Source organism: Oncorhynchus nerka, linkage group LG19, assembly GCF_034236695.1.
Source record: "Oncorhynchus nerka isolate Pitt River linkage group LG19, Oner_Uvic_2.0, whole genome shotgun sequence".
NCBI lineage: Eukaryota > Metazoa > Chordata > Actinopteri > Salmoniformes > Salmonidae > Oncorhynchus > Oncorhynchus nerka.
Genome location: NC_088414.1, coordinates 29,958,559 through 29,980,311, shown reverse-complemented (window position 1 = coordinate 29,980,311; position 21,753 = coordinate 29,958,559). Strand labels below are relative to the sequence as shown.

The window sequence follows — 21,753 nt, the reverse complement described above, 5'->3', positions numbered from 1 at the left end:
TTGATGTTATTTTATTAGACAAAAAAATGCTTTTCTTTCAAAAACAAAGACATTTCTAAGTGACTCCAAACTTTGGAACGGTAGTGTATGTACCAATATTGGTCATCCATTTTTCATTTGTCCAGATATGAGATAGGCCTAAATTATGAGGGCTAATTATTCATGTTTTGGGGGGGAAACAGTTTTCTCAACAGGCACCTCTTTTCCTCCCACAACTGTAACTGTAAACTAGATTTTTATGAATGAGGAGCTGCTACGCACTGTTGGCAGTTCAGACTTTTTTGATAAGGTGTTTTCCAGAGCGACACGTACAGTTGTGCGGTTATCTTTCGCTGGATGGGAGGATAGGGGGCGTTAGAGAAATGACCAACGTGCCTGGCCTGCTGCCAGCCCTCTCTGGAGATGATTGGCTCCCTCTCCCTCTCTCCTCCCCTTCTTTCCCAAACCCAGATACGCACACGCCAACCATCCAAGCAACATCAGGGAGAAAAGAGAGCGAGAAAGCGGGTAGGAAAAGGGGAAAGTTATCTCGGTAACTTTTGGGTTGTTAACGGCGTCCTGTATTTTAGCAACAAAAAAGGCATATATTTTACTGTTCTGAATGAATAATTGTTATATGCAGGGTGACTGAAATGAGCTGGAAGGAAAGGAAGGAAGAAGTACACCACTGGAGTTTTCTCCATACTTTTGTCGTTGTATGAGGCACCTTTATAATCAACATTTTGGATTATCTACGGAAGTTAGTCGGCTGTTTTCAGGGTTCGATTGAAAGGAATACCGACTCCATTGGTGGTTTGGCCCGGGCTAAACAGTCTTTAGGAGCATTGCATTTTGCCACCGTGAATGCCCTCATCTCTTCGTGCACGGCAGTGAAGGATGCCAGGATGCCTTCTCTGATCATTTCCCATCTGCTCGTCATCTGGCTGGGTGTCCAGAGGCTGGCCTGGTGCGCAGAGCGCGCATCCACCCGGGAGCGCTTCAAAGTGGTCATCGCCCCTCTCATCTGCAAGAGAATTTGTTTGAAAGGCCAGTGCCAGGACACCTGTGAGCAGGGCAACAATACCACACTGATAGGCGAGAACGGACAGTCAGCGGATACTCTCACAGGTCCTGGATTCAGAGTGGGTGAGTGGTTGGTTTGATGCCCATTTTGGCGACATATTTCTGAACAATATCAGTCCTACTAGGGAAGAAATTGCACATAGACCCCTAGGCCTAAATCATCCAAATCAAAAGAAACAATTACATCTCAGTGGAAACTTTATTACCTTGCATTTCTCAGACATGGCTCATTGGCATATTTCAGCATTGCCCCTCCTCTAACCACATCTCCACATTGTCTGGCTGGCATGTGTTAAGTCTATCTGCACAGTATCAGATAAACTGTGGTAAGGCATGGAGCCTTATACTAGTTTACACTCTTGAGGCTACACTGGAGTTGACTTTCCTCTCCCACTGCCCTGTAAAGGAGGTGGCCGGTAACAGGTCAGTCACTCACAACACACTCACAATCAGGGGCGTAGGAGCTACTCTGACATTGGTGGGGACACATTTTGCTTCTGGGTTCCAGGGGCATGCCCCCTGATAAAAAAATAAAAAAACAGGTTTTAAATGCTAATTTATAGTGACTTTTGAGAAGATACAGACACATCTTATTAACTTACAAATAGGCACATTTACAAGTCTAAGAGGGACCTTGCATAGGGGCACTTACTCTGGTACAGTCCAATTAGTCTTGGGGCCATGGCCATTCATACTGCACTGAATACCAGTGTGACTGTTAATGGGGACATATTCAATTCAACAAACATTGTGTACTCTTTTTCTGCTACTGTATGATTTTCCTAGTATGTCAGGTTGTTACTACTGCTGCTCTACATACTGTATGGTTTGAACCTTAACATAATATTTTAAATGCATAAAACAGTTATTAAACTGTAATAATAACCAGCAACATACACAGTTTACTGTTTTTTTTTTAAAGGTACAAATGAAATGTCAAACAGAAATGAATCAATATCTCCACTCAATTATCAAAAATAAAATATCATGGTTGCCTCTCTCCTGCACAAAGTTAAAGGGATACTTTTGGGATTTTGGCAATGAGACCATTTATCTACTTCCCCAGAGTCAAATAAACCCGTGCATACCATTTTTATGTCTCTGCATGCCAGTGGAGGCTCATCAGGGGAGGAAGTGGAGGACCATCTGCCTCAGTGAATTTCATAAAAATGTAAAAAGTGAAACATTAAAAAAGTTATCCTTTTTAGATAAAACTATACTAAATATATCCACGTCACCAAATAATTTATTAAAACACTGTTTTACAACGAAGGTCTCAACAGCACTCTCTGGGGTAGCAACATGATTTAGCCATAAGACAGCTAGTTTCTGTCCTTCTCTGGGTACATTGACTTCAATACAAAACGTAGGAGGCTCATGATTCTCAATAGTGGAACAGTTTTGAGCAAATTAATTTCTTGAAAAATAAAGGAAAAGCAAGAAAGAGTGAGCCATCTATATTTCATTGTATTTTTTTCACTTTCACATACTTAGCTAGCAAATGCAGCTAGCTAGTTTAGCCTACTCAAACACACAGCTCAAACAGAGAGGGATGCTATGTTTGCTAGCTGGCTATAGCTATCCAACACTGGAAGTCTTCCAAGTCAAGGTAAGCTTGGGGTTTTATTAATTTATTGCTACCGGGCCCACCGTTGTAACTGCTAAAGTGTTTGCTGTACTCTGTACTGCATGATTTTAGCGGGTTTACTAATGCATTAGTTCTAGTAGCTATGTTGACTATGATGTTAGCTAATATGGTGACACAACAATGTAGGCTGTGTGTAGCAGTTAGCGATTATGGTATGAAGGTTTGGCTTGGAATGTTTTTTTTGCCTGGTCTCGGACAGCTGTTGTGTTGTGCAATGAAGTCCACAAGCGAAGGGAAAAGGTGAGAGGAGGAGAGCGCATAGATGTTAGAAGGAATTATACAATGAGCAAAGTGATCATGCTGTTCGTATGTGGCTGCTATGAAATTGAACTGTGTTTGCGGCCAGGTGATCAGTGATTCATTACGGCGATTCTGTTGAAAAACATTTCTTAAATGAATGCAAAACGAAACAGGAATAAACATACCTGAATTTGTCCAATATAATCTCTCCTTTGCAACTGTTTGGAGTGGACTAATGATTGCACCCTAGATCAGCTAGATCCAGGCAAGAGTGTGCAAGGCGGTATTGAATATGTCACTTTCTGTCACCGTGTTTACTATTTTTCTCTCGATCTGTGCACCTACGTTGTAAACGTAGGTTGTAGCAACCTCATGATGGGTATAGGGAAAATTTGAGTATCATGTAGTAGCCTAAACCTAGTGATGTTACATTGAGCTGGGTGAATGGAATATGAATGACAGTCATCCAATATGCTGTAATAGAAATAAGGCCATGCTCATTAAAATAAATCACCCTGCCTCATTTTAAAGGGCAGTTTGAAGGAAGTTTCTAACTAACGTCCTTTGGGTGGTGGACCATTCTTGATACACACAGGAAACTGTTGACCGTGTGAAACCCAGCAACGTTTCAGTTCTTAACACAAACTTGTTCGCCTGGCACCTACTACCATACCCTGTTCAAAGGCACTTACAATTTTTGTCTTGTCCATTCACCCTCTGAATGGTACACATACACAATTAATGTCTCAATTGTCTCAAGGCTTAACAAGTATTCTTTAACCTGTCTCCTGCCCTTTACCAACGCTGTTTGAAGTTGATTTAACCTTTTACGACTAGGGGGCAGTATTTTAATTTTGGGATAAAAAAAACGTTCCCGTTTTAAACAAGATATTTTGTCACGAAAAGATGCTCGACTATGCATATAATTGACAGCTTTGGATAGAAAACACTCTGACGTTTCCAAAACTGCAAAGATATTGTCTGTGAGTGCAACAGAACTGATGTTACAGGCGAAACCCAGATAAAAATCCAATCAGGAAGTGACACATTTTTTGAAACCGCCTCATGTGACATCAATAACGGACCATAGCTTTTAGCTGGATTCACCTGGTCAGTCTATGTCACGGAAAGAGCATTATGTTTTATATACACAGTGTATATGATCATTCAGATTGATTCACAGTTCACAGTATGACAGATCATCAGTCTATGAACGTTATGGCCTTGGAGTGGCACTTCTAACTATCTTACCTGTTGGTTTGAGAGAGCACTGTTATTATTTGCCCAGCTTTTCATTAGTCGTGATTAGGGGGTATCCCTTTCTGTGATGAGGGGTGTCCCTTTCTGTGTTGATCCGTGTGGGGCCCAGGGTTAATTTAGGTTGACTTACACCCCAACCCCACAATTAAGGCAGACTACGAATGCGAACAGGAGCCAAAAATAAACTGCAGTGGTAGACGAAGACACTGATTCAGTCACTATGAAAGCTACATTTATGCAAATACAGCAGAGGTCATCCTTGAAGTGTTGGCTGTGGGGCATCGTGGTCAAGAGGGTTAGAGCAATATTCACATTCACTTATGCCCACACATTTCCTATACATTTACACAATGTTTTTATTTAAGAAAAATACAACTAATGACTGTAATTTCAGTTGACCCTGTTATGGTGTTTTCAAACAGATTTTGTTTTGGAAATATTGTAGTGAAATGTGAAGTTGCTAAGCTTTTTCTCCCACCAGCCCTTCATTACAGAACTACAGCATATTTGTAAATGACAAAAAGGGGTTTTGTCATAATAAGCTATATTTTTCTGCACTGTAAATGCATTGTTCAAAACAACATCAGAATGGCCCTGCATTTATTCTCCAGTTGTAATTACAGTACAATAATGGATTATTCATTCGGTGTCATCTGAATATTTCGTCCAGAGAATCAAACTAGTGTTCAATCGGGCCTGTGTCTAGTATTGTACAGGTACTGTAAGCTGCATTTACCCAGGCTTGTGTCCAGTTGTGTGGGTTTGTCTGGCTGGGGCTACAGAGGGCAACCTAAGGCAGCGTAACTTTTGGCAGACCAAAGGTGTGTGTGGACTGTGCACTCAATGGACATGCAGAATTTTCTCTTTAGCATGTTGCAATGGCCGCTGGTCAATGACAACAACAACGCTTTTCCATATCTGAGTGGTTGTGACTTCAGCACCACGGCGAAACTGAGGCCTAGACTGAGCAAACCTGCAAGAACCTTGCCGTGATGCAGTTTGCTTCCAAATGCAGTCATTTTCTGCCTAATGATTCAAGATTGCCTTTCTTAAAAGAACAATGTTGTTAAAGCTGTTGTAGAACATGATGAAAAAAAGGATACATAAGGCTTTGTGAGTTTCAGGTAAGTCTTGTTAAGCCTCAGTCTACCGGGCTGGTTTTGTGTAGCTAATTACTATATTTTACAGTAATTACATTTCCATCCTATGTTCTGAGAGTTCATTTAAAGTAAATGTCCAGTGAAAATCTAACTTTTAAAATGTCATATTCTGTTAACTTACCCATACCCAAATAAGGTTGTTGACTTGTCCTATACTCGAATTTGTGTCCAAAGCATAAATTGGAGGGGGAAAAAACACTTCAAAAATCCCACCTCAAACTTGCATATCCAACAGACTGTTTAAAAAAATGCTTGCTATTTCCTCATAATCATGTCTGAACTGGCCAATCAGTGGTCTACTCGCATTAATATTTTCAATGACTGGTATACGCCCAAACCATTCTGTTGTTGGGGTACGCCCACACCATTCTGTTGTTGGGGTACGCCCAAACCATTCTGTTGTTGGGGTACGCCCACACCATTCTGTTGTTGGGGTACGCCCAAACCATTCTGTTGTTGGGGTACGCCCACACCATTCTGTTGTTGGGGTACGCCCACACCATTCTGTTGTTGGGGTACGCCCAAACCATTCTGTTGTTGGGGTACGCCCAAACCATTCTGTTGTTGGGGTACGCCCAAACCATTCTGTTGTTGGGGTACGCCCAAACCATTCTGTTGTTGGGGTACGCCCACACCATTCTGTTGTTGGGGTACGCCCAAACCATTCTGTTGTTGGGGTACGCCCACACCATTCTGTTGTTGGGGTACGCCCAAACCATTCTGTTGTTGGGGTACGCCCACACCATTCTGTTGTTGGGGTACGCCCACACCATTCTGTTGTTGGGGTACGCCCAAACCATTCTGTTGTTGGGGTACGCCCACACCATTCTGTTGTTGGGGTACGCCCACACCATTCTGTTGTTGGGGTACGCCCACACCATTCTGTTGTTGGGGTACGCCCAAACCATTCTGTTGTTGGGGTACGCCCACACCATTCTGTTGTTGGGGTACGCCCAAACCATTCTGTTGTTGGGGTACGCCCACACCATTCTGTTGTTGGGGTACGCCCACACCATTCTGTTGTTGGGGTACGCCCAAACCATTCTGTTGTTGGGGTACGCCCAAACCATTCTGTTGTTGGGGTACGCCCACACCTTTCTGTTGTTGGGGTACGCCCACACCATTCTGTTGTTGGGGTACGCCCACACCATTCTGTTGTTGGGGTACGCCCAAACCATTCTGTTGTTGGTGTACGCCCACACCATTCTGTTGTTGGGGTACGCCCAAACCATTCTGTTGTTGGGGTACGCCCACACCATTCTGTTGTTGGGGTACGCCCACACCATTCTGTTGTTGGGGTACGCCCACACCATTCTGTTGTTGGGGTACGCCCACACCATTCTGTTGTTGGGGTACGCCCAAACCATTCTGTTGTTGGGGTACGCCCACACCATTCTGTTGTTGGGGTACGCCCAAACCATTCTGTTGTTGGTGTACGCCCACACCATTCTGTTGTTGGGGTACGCCCAAACCATTCTGTTGTTGGTGTACGCCCACACCATTCTGTTGTTGGGGTACGCCCACACCATTCTGTTGTTGGGGTACGCCCAAACCATTCTGTTGTTGGGGTACGCCCACACCATTCTGTTGTTGGGGTACGCCCAAACCATTCTGTTGTTGGGGTACGCCCACACCATTCTGTTGTTGGGGTACGCCCACACCATTCTGTTGTTGGGGTACGCCCACACCATTCTGTTGTTGGGGTACGCCCACACCATTCTGTTGTTGGGGTACGCCCAAACCATTCTGTTGTTGGGGTACGCCCACACCATTCTGTTGTTGGGGTACGCCCAAACCATTCTGTTGTTGGTGTACGCCCACACCATTCTGTTGTTGGGGTACGCCCACACCATTCTGTTGTTGGTGTACGCCCACACCATTCTGTTGTTGGGGTACAGCCACACCATTCTGTTGTTGGGGTACGCCCAAACCATTCTGTTGTTGGGGTACGCCCAAACCATTCTGTTGTTGGGGTACGCCCACACCATTCTGTTGTTGGGGTACGCCCACACCATTCTGTTGTTGGGGTACGCCCAAACCATTCTGTTGTTGGGGTACGCCCACACCATTCTGTTGTTGGGGTACGCCCAAACCATTCTGTTGTTGGGGTACACCCACACCATTCTGTTGTTGGGGTACGCCCACACCATTCTGTTGTTGGGGTACGCCCACACCATTCTGTTGTTGGGGTACGCCCACACCATTCTGTTGTTGGGGTACGCCCACACCATTCTGTTGTTGGGGTACGCCCACATCATTCTGTTGTTGGGGTACGCCCACATCATTCTGTTGTTGGGGTACGCCCACACCATTCTGTTGTTGGGGTACGCCCACACCATCCTGTTGTTGGGGTACGCCCACACCATTCTGTTGTTGGGGTACGCCCAAACCATTCTGTTGTTGGGGTACGCCCACACCATTCTGTTGTTGGGGTACGCCCAAACCATTCTGTTGTTGAGGTATGCCCACACCATTCTGTTTGGGTAAGCCCACACCATTCTGTTCTTGGGGTACGCCCACACCATTCTGTTGTTGGGGTACGCCCACACCATTCTGTTGTTGGGGTAAGCCCACACCATTCTGTTGTTGGGGTACGCCCACACCATTCTGTTGTTGGGGTACACCCACACCATTCTGTTGTTGGGGTACGCCCACACCATTCTGTTGTTGGGGTACGCCCAAACCATTCTGTTGTTGGGGTACGCCCACACCATTCTGTTGTTGGGGTACGCCCACACCATTCTGTTGTTGGGGTACGCCCACACCATTCTGTTGTTGGGGTACACCCAAACCATTCTGTTGTTGGGGTACGCCCACACCATTCTGTTGTTGGGGTACGCCCAAACCATTCTGTTGTTGGGGTACACCCACACCATTCTGTTGTTGGGGTACGCCCAAACCATTCTGTTGTTGGGGTACGCCCACACCATTCTGTTGTTGGGGTACGCCCAAACCATTCTGTTGTTGGGGTACGCCCAAACCATTCTGTTGTTGGGGTACGCACACACCTTTCTGTTGTTGGGGTACGCCCACACCATTCTGTTGTTGGGGTACGCCCAAACCATTCTGTTGTTGGGGTACACCCACACCATTCTGTTGTTGGGGTACGCCCAAACCATTCTGTTGTTGGGGTACGCCCACACCATTCTGTTGTTGGGGTACGCCCAAACCATTCTGTTGTTGGGGTACGCCCAAACCATTCTGTTGTTGGGGTACGCCCACACCTTTCTGTTGTTGGGGTACGCCCACACCATTCTGTTGTTGGGGTACGCCCAAACCATTCTGTTGTTGGGGTACGCCCACACCATTCTGTTGTTGGGGTACGCCCAAACCATTCTGTTGTTGGTGTATGCCCACACCATTCTGTTGTTGGGGTACGCCCAAACCATTCTGTTGTTGGGGTACGCCCACACCATTCTGTTGTTGCCCACACCATTCTGTTGTTGGGGTACGCCCACACCATTCTGTTGTTGGGGTACGCCCACACCATTCTGTTGTTGGGGTACGCCCACACCATTCTGTTGTTGGGGTACGCCCACACCATTCTGTTGTTGGGGTACGCCCACACCATTCTGTACGCCCACACCATTCTGTTGTTGGGGTACGCCCAAACCATTCTGTTGTTGGTGTACGCCCACACCATTCTGTTGTTGGGGTACGCCCAAACCATTCTGTTGTTGGTGTACGCCCACACCATTCTGTTGTTGGGGTACGCCCACACCATTCTGTTGTTGGGGTACGCCCACACCATTCTGTTGTTGGGGTACGCCCAAACCATTCTGTTGTTGGGGTACGCCCACACCATTCTGTTGTTGGGGTACGCCCACACCATTCTGTTGTTGGGGTACGCCCACATCATTCTGTTGTTGGGGTACGCCCACACCATTCTGTTGTTGGGGTACACCCAAACCATTCTGTTGTTGGGGTACGCCCACACCATTCTGTTGTTGGGGTACGCCCAAACCATTCTGTTGTTGGGGTACGCCCACACCATTCTGTTGTTGGGGTACGCCCAAACCATTCTGTTGTTGGGGTACGCCCACACCATTCTGTTGTTGGGGTACGCCCACACCATTCTGTTGTTGGGGTACGCCCACACCATTCTGTTGTTGGGGTACGCCCAAACCATTCTGTTGTTGGGGTACGCCCACACCATTCTGTTGTTGGGGTACGCCCAAACCATTCTGTTGTTGGGGTACGCCCACACCATTCTGTTGTTGGGGTACGCCCACACCATTCTGTTGTTGGGGTACGCCCAAACCATTCTGTTGTTGGGGTACGCCCAAACCATTCTGTTGTTGGGGTACGCCCACACCTTTCTGTTGTTGGGGTACGCCCACACCATTCTGTTGTTGGGGTACGCCCAAACCATTCTGTTGTTGGGGTACGCCCACACCATTCTGTTGTTGGGGTACGCCCAAACCATTCTGTTGTTGGTGTACGCCCACACCATTCTGTTGTTGGGGTACGCCCAAACCATTCTGTTGTTGGGGTACGCCCACACCATTCTGTTGTTGGGGTACGCCCACACCATTCTGTTGTTGGGGTACGCCCACACCATTCTGTTGTTGGGGTACGCCCACACCATTCTGTTGTTGGGGTACGCCCACACCATTCTGTTGTTGGGGTACGCCCAAACCATTCTGTTGTTGGGGTACGCCCACACCATTCTGTTGTTGGGGTACGCCCAAACCATTCTGTTGTTGGTGTACGCCCACACCATTCTGTTGTTGGGGTACGCCCACACCATTCTGTTGTTGGGGTACACCCACACCATTCTGTTGTTGGGGTACGCCCAAACCATTCTGTTGTTGGGGTACGCCCAAACCATTCTGTTGTTGGGGTACGCCCACACCATTCTGTTGTTGGGGTACGCCCACACCATTCTGTTGTTGGGGTACGCCCAAACCATTCTGTTGTTGGGGTACGCCCACACCATTCTGTTGTTGGGGTACGCCCAAACCATTCTGTTGTTGGGGTACACCCACACCATTCTGTTGTTGGGGTACGCCCACACCATTCTGTTGTTGGGGTACGCCCACACCATTCTGTTGTTGGGGTACGCCCACACCATTCTGTTGTTGGGGTACGCCCACACCATTCTGTTGTTGGGGTACGCCCACATCATTCTGTTGTTGGGGTACGCCCACATCATTCTGTTGTTGGGGTACGCCCACACCATTCTGTTGTTGGGGTACGCCCACACCATCCTGTTGTTGGGGTACGCCCACACCATTCTGTTGTTGGGGTACGCCCAAACCATTCTGTTGTTGGGGTACGCCCACACCATTCTGTTGTTGGGGTACGCCCAAACCATTCTGTTGTTGAGGTACGCCCACACCATTCTGTTTGGGTAAGCCCACACCATTCTGTTCTTGGGGTACGCCCACACCATTCTGTTGTTGGGGTACGCCCACACCATTCTGTTGTTGGGGTAAGCCCACACCATTCTGTTGTTGGGGTACGCCCACACCATTCTGTTGTTGGGGTACACCCACACCATTCTGTTGTTGGGGTACGCCCACACCATTCTGTTGTTGGGGTACGCCCAAACCATTCTGTTGTTGGGGTACGCCCACACCATTCTGTTGTTGGGGTACGCCCACACCATTCTGTTGTTGGGGTACGCCCACACCATTCTGTTGTTGGGGTACACCCAAACCATTCTGTTGTTGGGGTACGCCCACACCATTCTGTTGTTGGGGTACGCCCAAACCATTCTGTTGTTGGGGTACACCCACACCATTCTGTTGTTGGGGTACGCCCAAACCATTCTGTTGTTGGGGTACGCCCACACCATTCTGTTGTTGGGGTACGCCCAAACCATTCTGTTGTTGGGGTACGCCCAAACCATTCTGTTGTTGGGGTACGCACACACCTTTCTGTTGTTGGGGTACGCCCACACCATTCTGTTGTTGGGGTACGCCCAAACCATTCTGTTGTTGGGGTACACCCACACCATTCTGTTGTTGGGGTACGCCCAAACCATTCTGTTGTTGGGGTACGCCCACACCATTCTGTTGTTGGGGTACGCCCAAACCATTCTGTTGTTGGGGTACGCCCAAACCATTCTGTTGTTGGGGTACGCCCACTGTTGTTGGGGTTTCTGTTGTTGGGGTACGCCCACACCATTCTGTTGTTGGGGTACGCCCAAACCATTCTGTTGTTGGGGTACGCCCAAACCATTCTGTTGTTGGTGTATGCCCACACCATTCTGTTGTACGCCCAAACCATTCTGTTGTTGGGGTACGCCCACACCATTCTGTTGTTGGGGTACGCCCACACCATTCTGTTGTTGGGGTACGCCCACACCATTCTGTTGTTGGGGTACGCCCACACCATTCTGTTGTTGGGGTACGCCCACACCATTCTGTTGTTGGGGTACGCCCAAACCATTCTGTTGTTGGGGTACGCCCACACCATTCTGTTGTTGGGGTACGCCCAAACCATTCTGTTGTTGGTGTACGCCCACACCATTCTGTTGTTGGGGTACGCCCAAACCATTCTGTTGTTGGTGTACGCCCACACCATTCTGTTGTTGGGGTACGCCCACACCATTCTGTTGTTGGGGTACGCCCACACCATTCTGTTGTTGGGGTACGCCCAAACCATTCTGTTGTTGGGGTACGCCCACACCATTCTGTTGTTGGGGTACGCCCAAACCATTCTGTTGTTGGGGTACGCCCACACCATTCTGTTGTTGGGGTACGCCCAAACCATTCTGTTGTTGGGGTACGCCCACACCATTCTGTTGTTGGGGTACGCCCACACCATTCTGTTGTTGGGGTACGCCCAAACCATTCTGTTGTTGGGGTACGCCCAAACCATTCTGTTGTTGGGTTACACCCAAACCATTCTGTTGTTGGGGTACACCCAAACCATTCTGTTGTTGGGGTACGCCCAAACCATTCTGTTGTTGGGGTACACCCAAACCATTCTGTTGTTGGGGTACGCCCAAACCATTCTGTTGTTGGGGTACGCCCACACCATTCTGTTGTTGGGGTACGCCCACACCATTCTGTTGTTGGGGTACGCCCACACCATTCTGTTGTTGGGGTACGCCCAAACCATTCTGTTGTTGAGGTATGCCCACACCATTCTGTTTGGGTAAGCCCACACCATTCTGTTCTTGGGGTACGCCCACACCATTCTGTTGTTGGGGTACGCCCACACCATTCTGTTGTTGGGGTAAGCCCACACCATTCTGTTGTTGGGGTACGCCCACACCATTCTGTTGTTGGGGTACACCCACACCATTCTGTTGTTGGGGTACGCCCACACCATTCTGTTGTTGGGGTACGCCCAAACCATTCTGTTGTTGGGGTACGCCCACACCATTCTTTTGTTGGGGTACGCCCACACCATTCTGTTGTTGGGGTACGCCCAAACCATTCTGTTGTTGGGGTACGCCCACACCATTCTGTTGTTGGGGTACGCCCAAACCATTCTGTTGTTGGGGTACACCCACACCATTCTGTTGTTGGGGTACGCCCAAACCATTCTGTTGTTGGGGTACGCCCACACCATTCTGTTGTTGGGGTACGCCCACACCATTCTGTTGTTGGGGTACGCCCACACCATTCTGTTGTTGTGGTACGCCCACACCATTCTGTTGTTGGGGTACGCCCACACCATTCTGTTGTTGGGGTACGCCCAAACCATTCTGTTGTTGGGGTACGCCCACACCATTCTGTTGTTGGGGTACGCCCACACCATTCTGTTGTTGGGGTACGTCCACACCATTCCAACACAGAAAAGCTGCTTTTTAACATACTAAAATGGACATTGCAGTCAAAAACGTGATTTTCCTGTTTTTGTTCTATTTCTACACTATGAGAATGAAATAATACTCTGAAATTGTGAAAATGATGATAATGCCCTTTTTGTGTGAGAAGTGTTTGAAAAGAATTCCTGGCATTTCAGCCTATTTCAGTGGGATGGAGTTTTTGGCCCAGATAATAACATCACAATCTGATCTACTTTGAAGGGGTAAGCGGGGTAGACTCGAGTCTAGATGATTCTATCCGCCAATCAGGGCTGTGTATGTAAATATATACACATTTTTTTAATCAACATGCCCACTCGATCAGACTGAGCATTTCAATGGCAAAAGGCGGCTCGGGAATAAATGCTAAAATATATATTTGAAGTTATTTTCATGAAATAAACACACACAGTGATTTATTAGACATAGAGTGTTGATTTTAAAAAACAATTTAAAAGACGGCAATGGGGGCTTTAATAAAAAAAGATGGAAGGAAAACTATTTCATTTATATTGTAATTAATTATATATAACATTTCATAGAAATATGGAAACACTGTATACTTACTTTAAAGATTTGTAATAGATTCTGACATGGTTAATGCAAAAAAAAACTGGTAAATGAGAATTGACACAAATCAGTCAACCTCAACTCCAACAGTGAAATGATGTAAGTGACCCTTTTCAATGCTCATTCTGTGCTCATTCTCTTCACATTTCTCTTATGCTACTGTCAGAAGTGTATGGCACAGGTCTCCTAATATATCATGTTAAGGAATCCCAGTGGTGTGGGGAGTCCAGCAGGGTCAGAGAAGGATTAGTTACTGCTTACTCAAAATGAATAACGTAAGCTGATTACTTTTGGATGACTTTAACTCGCAACCTAAACCAGTCATTGTCATGAATTTGAAGTTCGACAACTATGCAATTGTTGTTATTATTTTAATATAAAATAGGGTTCGAGAATTTTACGTTTTTTTCATTCAATAGAGATGCATTTGTCTACACCTTTTTTGGGCGTAAATATCACATATCACATAATTCATTTGGGGCTAATTCACCACCTGAGTAAGTGGTTAACTAGATCGCTAACTCTTAAGTATAGCCTAATAGTACTGATAGTTGATATCTAACAGTACATTTAACGTATAGGCCTATGCACCCACCTTGAATGGCCGACGTGAGTGTCCTTTGTTTAATAATAAACACAATTCAGACCAGAAAACTGGGACCCATTTATCTTCAACAGTAACAACACTGGTTGCTTTCAATACAGTGTTTTACCGCAATTAAATGTTGAATTATTGTGCAATCAAAAAGCATTTTACAAAGGAGAGAGAGAGCGTGAAACTGCACTGCTTCAAAGCAGAAAGCACGAACTCTGTAGTCCAGAACAGGGTTTCACAAACTGGCAGTATTGCCAGAGAATAGGTAATGAAGTAGCTAAATAAACAATAAACATAAGTTATATTTTTCTGCATTTTTTTCTTGTCATACTCAAATAACATACTGTATCAGAGATGAATCCCATAATAATATCAGATATGGCATGTGCTGTGTATGTTGACATACTTTTACATGTGTCATTTCCTGCAGGTTCTATAGATTAAAAGAGTCAGTCAGCGGTTGATTTTTGAATCAGGCTCGTATTGTTCTGTGTTATGTCTCCTCTACACAGTCATAGAGGTTGAGCTGGGTTGTGCAGGTCAGAGTGAAGCAGCACTGTATGACCAAAGAGGCTGAGAATGGGAATCCAGTGAGGTTACTGATAGATACTCCTCCAACTGCCCCCTCCTACCCTCCCTGCAGTATTTACCTACAGTAGCTCTGAATCTGGGTTTTCCTGCTCACAGCTCTGTTTGGGCGAGGGACGCTGGACACTGCCTTTCTTCTCCTCAAAGGTTGCTACCACACAGGCATTCCATCCATCAATCTCAGTTGCCTGGTAGCTGTTGCTCCCCATCTCAACTAGACCTGTTTCTGCTCTCCCCACCCAGTCGTTCTCCCTCTGTATCCTTAACCAGACCTGCTGTGCTCAGCCCAGTCACTCTCCCTCTGTATCCTTAACCAGACCTGCCCAGCTCAGCCCAGTCACTCTCCCTCTGTATCCTTAACCAGACCTGCCCAGCTCAGCCCAGTCACTCTCCCTCTCCCTCTGTATCCTTAACCAGACCTGCTAAGCTCAGCCCAGTCACTCTCCCTCTGTATCCTTAACCAGACCTGCCCAGCTCAGCCCAGTCACTCTCCCTCTCCCTCTGTATCCTTAACCAGACCTGCTAAGCTCAGCCCAGTCACTCTCCCTCTGTATCCTTAACCAGACCTGCCCAGCTCAGCCCAGTCACTCTCCCTCTGTATCCTTAACCAGACCTGCCCAGCTCAGCCCAGTCACTCTCCCTCTCCCTCTGTATCCTTAACCAGACCTGCCCAGCTCAGCCCAGTCACTCTCCCTCTGTATCCTTAACCAGACCTGCTCAGCTCAGCCCAGTCACTCTCCCTCTGTATCCTTAACCAGACCTGCCCAGCTCAGCCCAGTCACTCTCCTTCTGTATCCTTAACCAGACCTTCCCAGCTCAGCCCAGTCACTCTCCCTCTGTATCCTTAACCAGACCTGCCCAGCTCAGCCCAGTCACTCTCCCTCTGTATCCTTAACCAGACCTGCCCAGCTCAGCCCAGTCACTCTCCCTCTGTATCCTTAACCAGACCTGCCCAGCTCAGCCCAGTCACTCTCCCTCTCTATCCTTAACCAGACCTGCCCAGCTCAGCCCAGTCACTCTCCCTCTGTATCCTTAACCAGACCTGCTGTGCTCAGCCCAGTCACTCTCCCTCTGTATCCTTAACTAGACCTGCCCAGCTCAGCCCAGTCACTCTCCCTCTGTGTCCTTAACCAGACCTGCCCAGCTCAGCCCAGTCACTCTCCCTCTGTATCCTTAACCAGACCTGCCCAGCTCAGCCCAGTCACTCTGTAACCATCTGTATCCTTAACCAGACTTCCTGCTTCATTCAGCCCAGTCCACAGGAGGTTGGTGGCACCTTGGAGAAGGAAGGACTGGTGGTAATGTCTGGAGTGGAATAGGTGGAATGGTTTCCAGGTGTTTGATGCCATTCCATTTACCCTGTTACGGCCGTTATTATGAGCCATCCTCCCCTCAGCAGCCTCCTGTGGCCCAGTCACTCTGGCTCTGTTTCTTTGTAGATCTATCCATATCGTAAACTCAGGTTTCCTCCAGAACTTTGATATGCTGGGTATTGCTGGACCTAAACAATATTCCCGTCCTTACTATTAAGGCTGAGCTGACCTCTGTCTCTATAGAATGTCCTATATCACTCCGTGCCTAAAGGTTCATCTCTCTCCATCCGTGACACAGGTTGGAGGTCATGTGAGGATGTGAAATGGCCAATGTGGTCATGAACAAAATATGACTTTAATGGGTCATTCAATACCAATCATGTATTTAATTCTGAATGCTCAGCTTCTGTCCCACATTTTATTGCAGTGATTTATTTAGGTTTTCCCTGGGTATGGGTCAGAGGTAAAGGTCAGAGGTCCGTGGGGGAAAGAAAGGTCAAAGGGAAATCAGCAGAACAAGCAGAACTGGACCAGCCCAAGGCTAGCTGTCCGTGTTTAGAGACACACTTCCCCCCCCCTCTGAGAGCCCTCTACTCTACCCCACACTCACTCACTTCCTCCTCTGAGAGCCCTCTACTCTACTCCACACTCACTCACTTCCTCCTCTGAGAGCCCTCTACTCTACTCCACACTCACTCACTTCCTCCTCTGAGAGCCCTCTACTCTACCCCACACTCACTCACTTCCCCCTCTGAGAGCCCTCTACTCTACCCCACACTCACTCACTTCCTCCTCTGAGAGCCCTCTACTCTACCCCACACTCACTCACTTCCTCCTCTGAGAGCCCTCTACTCTACTCCACACTCACTCACTTCCTCCTCTGAGAGCCCTCTACTCTACTCCACACTCACTCACTTCCTCCTCTGAGAGCCCTCTACTCTACTCCACACTCACTCACTTCCCCCTCTGAGAGCCCTCTACTCTACCCCACACTCACTCACTTCCTCCTCTGAGAGCCCTCTACTCTACTCCACACTCACTCACTTCCTCCTCTGAGAGCCCTCTACTCTACTCCACACTCACTCACTTCCCCCTCTGAGAGCCCTCTACTCTACCCCACACTCACTCACTTCCCCCTCTGAGAGCCCTCTACTCTACCCCACACTCACTCACTTCCTCCTCTGAGAGCCCTCTACTCTACCCCACACTCACTCACTTCCTCCTCTGAGAGCCCTCTACTCTACCCCACACTCACTCACTTCCTCCTCTGAGAGCCCTCTACTCTACTCCACACTCACTCACTTCCTCCTCTGAGAGCCCTCTACTCTACCCCACACTCACTCACTTCCTCCTCTGAGAGCCCTCTACTCTACCCCACACTCACTCACTTCCTCCTCTGAGAGCCCTCTACTCTACCCCACACTCACTCACTTCCTCCTCTGAGAGCCCTCTACTCTACTCCACACTCACTCACTTCCTCCTCTGAGAGCCCTCTACTCTACTCCACACTCACTCACTTCCCCCTCTGAGAGCCCTCTACTCTACTCCACACTCACTCACTTCCTCCTCTGAGAGCCCTCTACTCTACTCCACACTCACTCACTTCCCCCTCTGAGAGCCCTCTACTCTACTCCACACTCACTCACTTCCTCCTCTGAGAGCCCTCTACTCTACTCCACACTCACTCACTTCCTCCTCTGAGAGCCCTCTACTCTACTCCACACTCACTCACTTCCTCCTCTGAGAGCCCTCTACTCTACCCCACACTCACTCACTTCCCCCTCTGAGAGCCCTCTACTCTAGGCCTGGCTGTGCACTGAGATGGGGTTCAGCATGGCTTCACTCACTTCCTCCTCTGATGCCAAGTTATGGGTGCTGTGGTAAACATGGGAAACCCAGAAACCTGCACCACTCCACAGTGTGCCACAGGCCTGGCTGTGCACTGAGATGGGGCTCAGCATGGCTTCACTCACACACTCTGTCAGTCTCTCCCTGGGGCATAGAGAGGGGGATTCATTCAGCCATTTTAGAACTGTGTGTGTGATGACTGCTTGATGACTGCTTGATGACTGCCTGTCATCTGAATCATTGCTCCTCATGAGCCTCACCCCTTTGTGAACTCTACATTAAGGGTGTGTGTGTGTGTTTTTGGTGCCATGTCACAGCCTCCCCTCAAAGTTGTGTTTTAATGTTTATGGGTTGCCTCTCTCTCTTATTTAGGCTACTCTCATATGGAGGGAAAATATCTCAGGTTATTTGAGGTCAGGAGCGATGTCGATCTACAGTCCAATCCCAGTTGGACTGGGATTACAGTTTGTTGATATCTGTTCAGCCTTTACTGGTAACCCTCCAGGTCACATGGTTATTTGGTGATCATAACAGGGATTTCTCATGGAATTCGATTCCTCCTCTCAGGGCTATTCCCATTCTGTCACTGGCTCTATTCAAGTCAACACTTTGGCGCAGGTTGAGAAAAAAGTGGCAAATTGTTTTTGGCAGCTGAAGCTCCAAAAACAAACACTAATTAGAGGTCATTTCTTAAGTGATGAGGGAACACAGTGTGTGTGTCATGGTGGAGGCTATCTGGCATTTGAGGGAAATATAGGAGCTAGCTCAAAACAACATCCCCATCTTTATCCCGCTTTCCTCCCATTTGCTTAGTGAGGGGCAGAAAAGGAGCCGTTATTTAATGCTGGCCAATGGAATGTGAGACTGTGTGACTGCACCCTGCCAAACATCTAAAGCTGCACAGCCATTAGCCAGGGTAAATACAGAATAACAGTGCTGCTGCCAGGCCAGGGGGGAGAGGGCCCTAAGACACCCCAGCCACTACAGCTCCCCTGAGGGGTGTGCCACCACACTGCAGCCGGGCCTGGGCAGATATCTGAAGTCAGCTCTGCTGGGTACACTGTCAGCGCTCCTCTCTCTCGGGTCTGCTATTATACTGTAGGCCCAATGACAGTGGGATTAGACCAGCGATTATATGACAACATTCACACTGTTGCCAACATATTATCTTTCTCTCTCTCTCTCTCTCTCTCTCTCTCTCTCTCTCTCACACACACACACACACCTCTGGGCCATGTAAACAATCTCATATACCTCCATGACATGTTATGTCCATTGAGAAATCAGGGATTGGAATGATGGATTGGGCAATTACACAGTGCAGTATAATGGTCTCACACCAGATTAATTGTAATTTTAGAAATGATATAGAATCAAAATAAGTGTTGTAGATAATTCTGCTTTAAAATAGGGGGTGGGTTTAATGAAAGTGGACTAAGTAGTCAAATGGTTAACAGTGGCGGTCTGTGCTGTTTAAGATTAGGAAAGACACACACATTTTTTTTTAGCGTGGCCTTATTTCTATTACAGCATATTGGATGACTGTGATTCATATTCCATTCACCCAGCTCAATGTAACATCGAATAGGTTTAGGCTGCTACATAATACTCAAATTTGACATATACCGATCATGAGGTTGCTACAACCTAGCCTATGAATGAAAGTTTACAACGTAGGTGCACGTAGGTGTTTTCCAACAGAATCATCGGAATGAACACACCCCTGATCAAACGCAAACAAATCCCTTTCATAGCCACATACAAACAGCTTGTTGCATTACTTCTCGCATCTACGCACTCTCCTCCTCTTATCTTTTCCTTTCGCTTGTGGACTTGCACAACATATCAGCTGTCTGCAAAAAAAACATTTCCAAGCCAAACCTTCATATCATAACCACTACACACAGCCTACATCGTAGTCACAGCATTAGCTAAAGTAACGTCATAGTCAACATAGCCAATAGAACTAAGAGGTGAGTAAACCCGCTATAATCATGCAGTACAGTGTACAGTCAATAAGCTGTTTAGCAGTTACAACGGCAGGCCCTTGTGGCAATACATTTGTGAAAACCAAAGCTTACCTTGACTTGGAAGAGTTCCAGTGTTGGATAGTTATAGCCAACTAGCTAACATAGCATCCCTCTGTTTGAGCCAGGTGTTTGAGTAGGCTAAACTAGCTATCTGCATTTGCTCCACCATTTTTGAAGAAATTAAGTGCTAGCTAGCTCTAGTTTATGCCTTCAGTACTATATTCATTCTCTGATCCTTTGATTGGTTGGACAACATGTCAGTTCATCCTGCAAGAGCTCTGAGAGGTTGGTGGATGTCCTCCCGGAAGTTGTCATAATTACTGTGTAAGTGTATGGAAAAGCGGGAGAACCGTAAGTGTCCTAGGTTTTGTATTGAAGTCCCAGAAGAAGACGGAAGCTAGCTGTCATCTGGCTATTTCATTGTGCTACCCCAGATTATGCTGTTGAGGCTACTGTAGACCTTCATTGTGAAACTTTGTGTTTTAATCAATTATTTGGTGACGTGTGAATATATTTTCTGTAGTTTTTTCTAAAAAAGTACTTTAAAAATTTTATTTTTATGAAATTCACTGAGGAGGATGGTCCTCCCCTTCCCCCTCTGCTCCTCAGAGGGGATGCAGAAATAGCACTCCAAAATATATTGACAAAACAAAGGTTATTACCCAGTTTAGTTGATAAAAGTGTTTTCTACAAGGGGGTGTGGTCTTCTTTAGGCAAGATTTTGTCTCAGTCATTTTTTGCCAGTCGTCTTTTAAAGACAGGAGTCATTTTAGTGACCCTTAAAATGTTCTACACATTGTGTGTAAGTGTTTAAAATAGGAAAATAACAAAGTACCCTGTTTAGGACAAATGTCCTCGCACCCCTCTGTCTCTGTTCAAATCAAATCAAATTGTATTTGTCACATGCGCCGAATACAACTTACAGTGACATTCTTACTTACCCTTAACCAACAATGCCGTTTTAAGAAAAATACCAACAAAAAATAAATAAAAGTAACAAATAATTAAAGAGCAGCAGTAAAATAAAAATAGAGAGGCTATATACAGGGGGTACCAGTACAGAGCCAATTTGCGGGGGAACCAGTTAGTTGAGGTAATTGAGGTAATATGTACATGTAGGTAGAGTTATTAAAATGACTATGCATAGATAATAACAGAGTAGCAGCAGCATAAATGGGGAGGGGGGGGGGTGCAAATAATCTGGGTAGCCATTTGATTAGATATTCAAGAGTCTTATGGCTTGGGGGTAGAGCTGTTTAGAAACCTCTTGGACCTAGACGTGGCGCTCCGGTACCGCTTGCCGTGCGGTAGCAGAGAGAACAGTCTATGACTAGGGTGGCTGAAGTCTTTGACAATTTTTAGGGTCTTCCACTGGGCTGGAATGGTGGGTTCTTCTGCCCTCTGAATTGGGATGGAGGCCTAATATGGTGACACAAGAAACAGACCCATAAAGAACGACTGTACAAATAATTAAAAATACAAAAGTATTCCTTGGGTAATCACGAAGAGTAAAAGTACATGGAATGGTGAACAAAAATGTTTTTCATACAAAAACATATCATATGTCATAAGTAAATTGAAAATATGATTCTACATATTGGAAGAACAGTGAATTTACATAAGACAGAGTAGGTTCTCACAGCAGGTTTCCACAGCTCCCTGAAGCTCATTTGA

General features: G+C 46.8%; 1 protein-coding gene across 4 annotated transcripts in view; it reads left to right on the top strand.

The window, feature by feature from the left end:
- Positions 1 to 449: 449 nt before the first annotated feature.
- Positions 450 to 21,753, top strand: part of LOC115101360 (latent-transforming growth factor beta-binding protein 3-like) — a 55,760-nt gene continuing 34,456 nt past the window's right edge. For all 4 annotated transcript variants that reach the window (XM_065004858.1, XM_065004860.1, XM_065004859.1 and 1 more), the window contains exon 1: positions 450 to 1,125. In XM_065004858.1, the coding sequence (XP_064860930.1) occupies positions 885 to 1,125 (241 nt within the window). In that variant the 5' untranslated portion in view covers positions 450 to 884. The remainder of the gene's footprint in view (positions 1,126 to 21,753) is intronic.